Source organism: Miscanthus floridulus, chromosome 3 (assembly GCF_019320115.1).
Source record: "Miscanthus floridulus cultivar M001 chromosome 3, ASM1932011v1, whole genome shotgun sequence".
NCBI lineage: Eukaryota > Viridiplantae > Streptophyta > Magnoliopsida > Poales > Poaceae > Miscanthus > Miscanthus floridulus.
Window position 1 is genome coordinate 58,894,840 of NC_089582.1, and position 4,104 is coordinate 58,898,943.

General features: G+C 42.5%; 1 protein-coding gene across 1 annotated transcript; it reads left to right on the forward strand.

Annotated features, from left to right (window-relative positions):
* Positions 1-329: 329 nt before the first annotated feature.
* Positions 330-3,288, forward strand: LOC136545821 (uncharacterized). The gene is made up of 3 exons (XM_066537798.1): positions 330-614; positions 689-929; positions 1,008-3,288. The coding sequence occupies exon 3, from the start codon at positions 1,030-1,032 to the stop codon at positions 3,139-3,141; it is 2,112 nt and encodes a 703-aa protein (XP_066393895.1). The 5' UTR covers positions 330-614; positions 689-929; positions 1,008-1,029; the 3' UTR covers positions 3,142-3,288.
* The last annotated feature ends 816 nt before the right edge of the window (positions 3,289-4,104 follow it).

Here is a 4,104-nt window from a genome sequence, read left to right on the forward strand (position 1 = left end):
AACAGCATGAAGATCTTAAAGATCAAATGATCTCTGTAGCACAACACCTAGAGACGTCGGCTTTAGATTTCTTTGGATCCAATGGTTGGCTTTCACAAAGGCATGTTGGTTTTGTTTAATCAAAAACCTTTTACCTGTTCCGTTAGCCATGTGTGTGGTTGTAAGTTTTACTTCAGCCGAACTTTGTGTCCAGGTTTGGAGTCTGTAATAATTGGTCTGATTCTATCATTGGATAGATGAAACCGGATATTTTATCCTTTATCTAAAAAAGTAGTGCTTGATTCCTCTGCGTTTTGGTGTTTATGGTTGACAATGACATGCCTATAGATATCCAGTTCAACTGTGCCCGTCGAAATTGTAGTTAATTGCTCGTTCTTTTTTTTACTATTGATGTAGCCTTGTAGGTAGTTTCCATTAAATTTCGATATTGCCTGATTCAAATTATGTTGTACAGATGGAACGAAACAATTTTGTTTCTAATGATCAGCTCATTTCTGATATTGACTTGGATGGCCGGTCTAAAGAGTACATTATGTTGTACAGATGGAACCAAACAATTTTGTTTCTAATGATCAGCTCATTTCTGATATTGACTTGGATGGCCAATCTAAAGAGTACAGTCAATAGCAATACACATTTTTTTTCACATCTTTTGGACAGTGTTCATGTTGCTTGTTGCTTCTTTCAGTTTCCTCTACTGAAGAAGACAAATACACATGCCGGTCGAAAGCAATACATGTTTGTTCACTTCTCTTGGACAATTCTCATGTTGTTTCTGCTGGCGTTATGCGGTGAAGTAATACTCTTCTTGCAAGAAATCTGTCTCCTAACTATAAGGGACATGCGTGTTGCTTCTGAAGCACTGATGATACTAACGCTACATTGCATCTCCTGAGTCCTGACCTTACCTTCTGAACTTCCATTTCAAGGTATGTACACTTCTCTTGACATGCTACACATTTAGTTGTCTTCGGATAGTTAGTTTTTGTAATGTTGTTAATACACAGGATCCAGTCTGGGCGAGCAAGTATGGCCAGAGCAGATGTAATGCAACTAAATGGGTTGCAAACGAACATGACACACGAATGGGATACTTTCATGTCCTGGTTGCGCAGCGAGAGAGGGGCCATGACCCAAGCTGAAATTCTTGTGCCTCTTTCAATAATACTTTTCGCCATTCAGATTATATTTGGCTGGTGGAGACGCTGTTGCCACAGTTCATTCATCAAATACCTGCTCTGGCTTGCTTACACTACGACACCCTCTGTGGTGATCTACACTCTTGGTCTTATGCAGTTGTCTTCAGTTAATGGTGAGTTGTTTCATATTTGGTCTGTTGCGTTACTCGTGGCCCTTGGTGGTACAAATAGTATGACGGCCTATGTCATAGAAGACAACGAGCAGTACTGGAGGCATTTTGTTCAGCAACTTTTGTATGTGATTAACTTCTTTGCCATGCTTAAGGTCCATTTAAAACTCGAGACATTCCTGGATTTAGTTTATAGTTTCTTACTAGTATTTACTCTATCTCTGAATGTTGGAAGGATTTATGCGAGTAAGACAGCAAGTAGTTTCTCAGACGATCGAAGCCTGTATCTTGCAGAGTATATGAAGCATGAGCACAAAAAGACTACCAATTATGACCCTGTCACACTAAAAGGCTACAACTACCTTGTATCTTGGAGAAGTGTATCAAGTGACGGATTAAGAAGGTTTCCATTGGTAGGTGATAAGATAACTGTCAGCGACATCTGGCTTGATAGAGGGATCAATGTACAATTGAAGGAGCTTTCCCTGTCCTTCGCCTTATTTCAACTGTTAAGGAGGCGTTTCTTTGGGGTTTCTTGTCCTGAATCCAAGCTTCAGAAAACTCATGACCTTATTTTTCATGGACTGTTGTTGAATGTAGAACAGAATTACAGAACTACATTCCGGGTGATTGAGGCAGAATTGGTTTTTGCTCATGATCACATGTTTACCAGCTCTGCTTCCTTCAACACTAGATTGGGTAAACCTATCATAATCCAAAGTATCATTAAATCAGTCTTTTATTGTTATGCAATACTATGGTCAATTTTAAAGCACAAAAATGTTAGTAAAGTATTCATGGGGCTACTTCTGGCACTAGAGCTACTACAACTGTATGTTTATTTGTCATCCGATTGGGCTAAGCTACGATCTATTTGTCGGCTTGAGTGTTCTTTAGACGGCACTTGTGACATTGGTTGCCTATTCTGGGATAGGCTTCCGCAGTTATTTGGACGGTGGCAAAACAAGATTGGTCAGCTCTCTTTACTCAAGGATTTACACCGCCGATCATTTACACATGACATGCTAGGAACTCTGTCTTGGTGTATCTCCGCAAAGATTCTTCAGTGCCAGGAAACATCCTTCTCGAGAGGTATCAGTAACCCAGGTATTAAGGGGCCAGACCGCATTAGGTTGTCTGACAATGTGAAGTTGGCAGTTGCTCAAACTCTGAAACGCAATGCTGGTCAGCTGTCTAATGGAGCATCATCTTTGAGGCGCAATGGTCAATATGATAGGCTTATATGGGCATGCAGACAGGAAAACCATGCCAACTCCATGTTAATTTGGCACATTGCAACAGAGTATTGTGAGATCATACATGTGCATCAGTCAGTCACAGCAGAACAGACAAGTATAAGTGATGATGACCTTAACATCGCTAGATCACTGTCAAGATACTGTGCATACTTAGTGGCATTTGTCCCAGAACTGCTTCCTGACCATCACTTGGACACTACCGCGTGCTTTCATGGAGTAAGGAAGGATGCCCTAGAGTTCCTACGGGAAGAGATATCACTTGAAAGCAAGTATAGAAAGATGAAAAATTTCAACCAGCTATTACCTCGACATCAGGGAACTTTTGTGAAGGGGATACTGCTTGGGAAGCAGCTGGAAGAAATAGGTCCTGCCAGGTGCTGGAAGGTACTGGTAGATCTCTGGACCGAGATGATACTGCACATTGCTCCATCAGACAATGCAAGAGGTCATATACAGCATCTGGCAAATGGTGGGGAGTTTCTTACTCATTTGTGGGCCTTGCTTTCGCATGCTGGGATTTTAACCAGGGAGGAACAGAGTTTGGATGAAGAAAATACAGTTGTCCAGCCTTGAGGATGAAAAATCCATGAGCAACAAGCACCAGGACGTACGCGATATGTGTAATGTAAGACTAGTTTGCTTATTGCCATTTTGTACTTTTTTGAAAGTTGTATCTATACTAGGTCTATTCCCGTGCATTGCCATGCCACGGAAGCTGAAAAATTCTCAATGCAATAAAGTTTACAACTATATTAAATCTCATTGCTGGCCGGATAAATAAATCCACTAAGGTCTGCATGCCCATATTACCTCACAGGAGGTAATAGACGGATATAATTGTTATTAGTTAGTTCATAACTTTTTATATTAATAGACATTAGGATAAATAGGAAACAATCAAATAACTAGATCTAGCTACCCCACACGTGACAGCTAACATGTAAAATGGTACATATACATTTTTCATGCATCATTACTAAAATGTTTTATTTTATGCGCATTTTATTTTTTCCAGACATGGTTATAATATCAGTGAAGGGCGGGCCTGGTGCAAGCGGTAGAGTCTTATCGCCTGTGACCAGAAGATCTCGGGTTCGAGTCGCGGTCTCCTCGCATTGCACAGGCGAGTGTAAGGCTTGCCACTGACACTCTTCCTCAGACCCCGCAAAAAGTAGGAGCTCTCTGCACTAGATACGTCATTTATGATTATAATACCAGTGCTACCTAGGGTGCGACGGTCCCGTGCGCAGCTCCCCCACCGCCGCCGGGTTCCGCGCCACCACGAACGCCACGGCCCAGAACGCAGCTCCCGCACCGTCACCGTGAACTCCACGCCACTGGGAGGTGACTCGAGCGTGCGCACGCAGCTCTCGCAGCGCTCAAGCCAGTCGGAAAACGAACCTGGATTCCGTTTTCTGAGAGCCAGTGGCGAACCTAACTCGTTTGTGGATCCAGCAAATCAAACACAACATATTGCAGCCCACGGGCGCGGCCAAGCCGACGGCCAGCAATCAAACATGGCCTATGTATCCGATA

What these genes read in the sequence shown, in the direction of transcription:
- LOC136545821 (XM_066537798.1), top strand. Translation starts at nt 1,030, where the DNA reads ATGGCCAGAGCAGATGTAATGCAACTAAATGGGTTGCAAACGAACATG.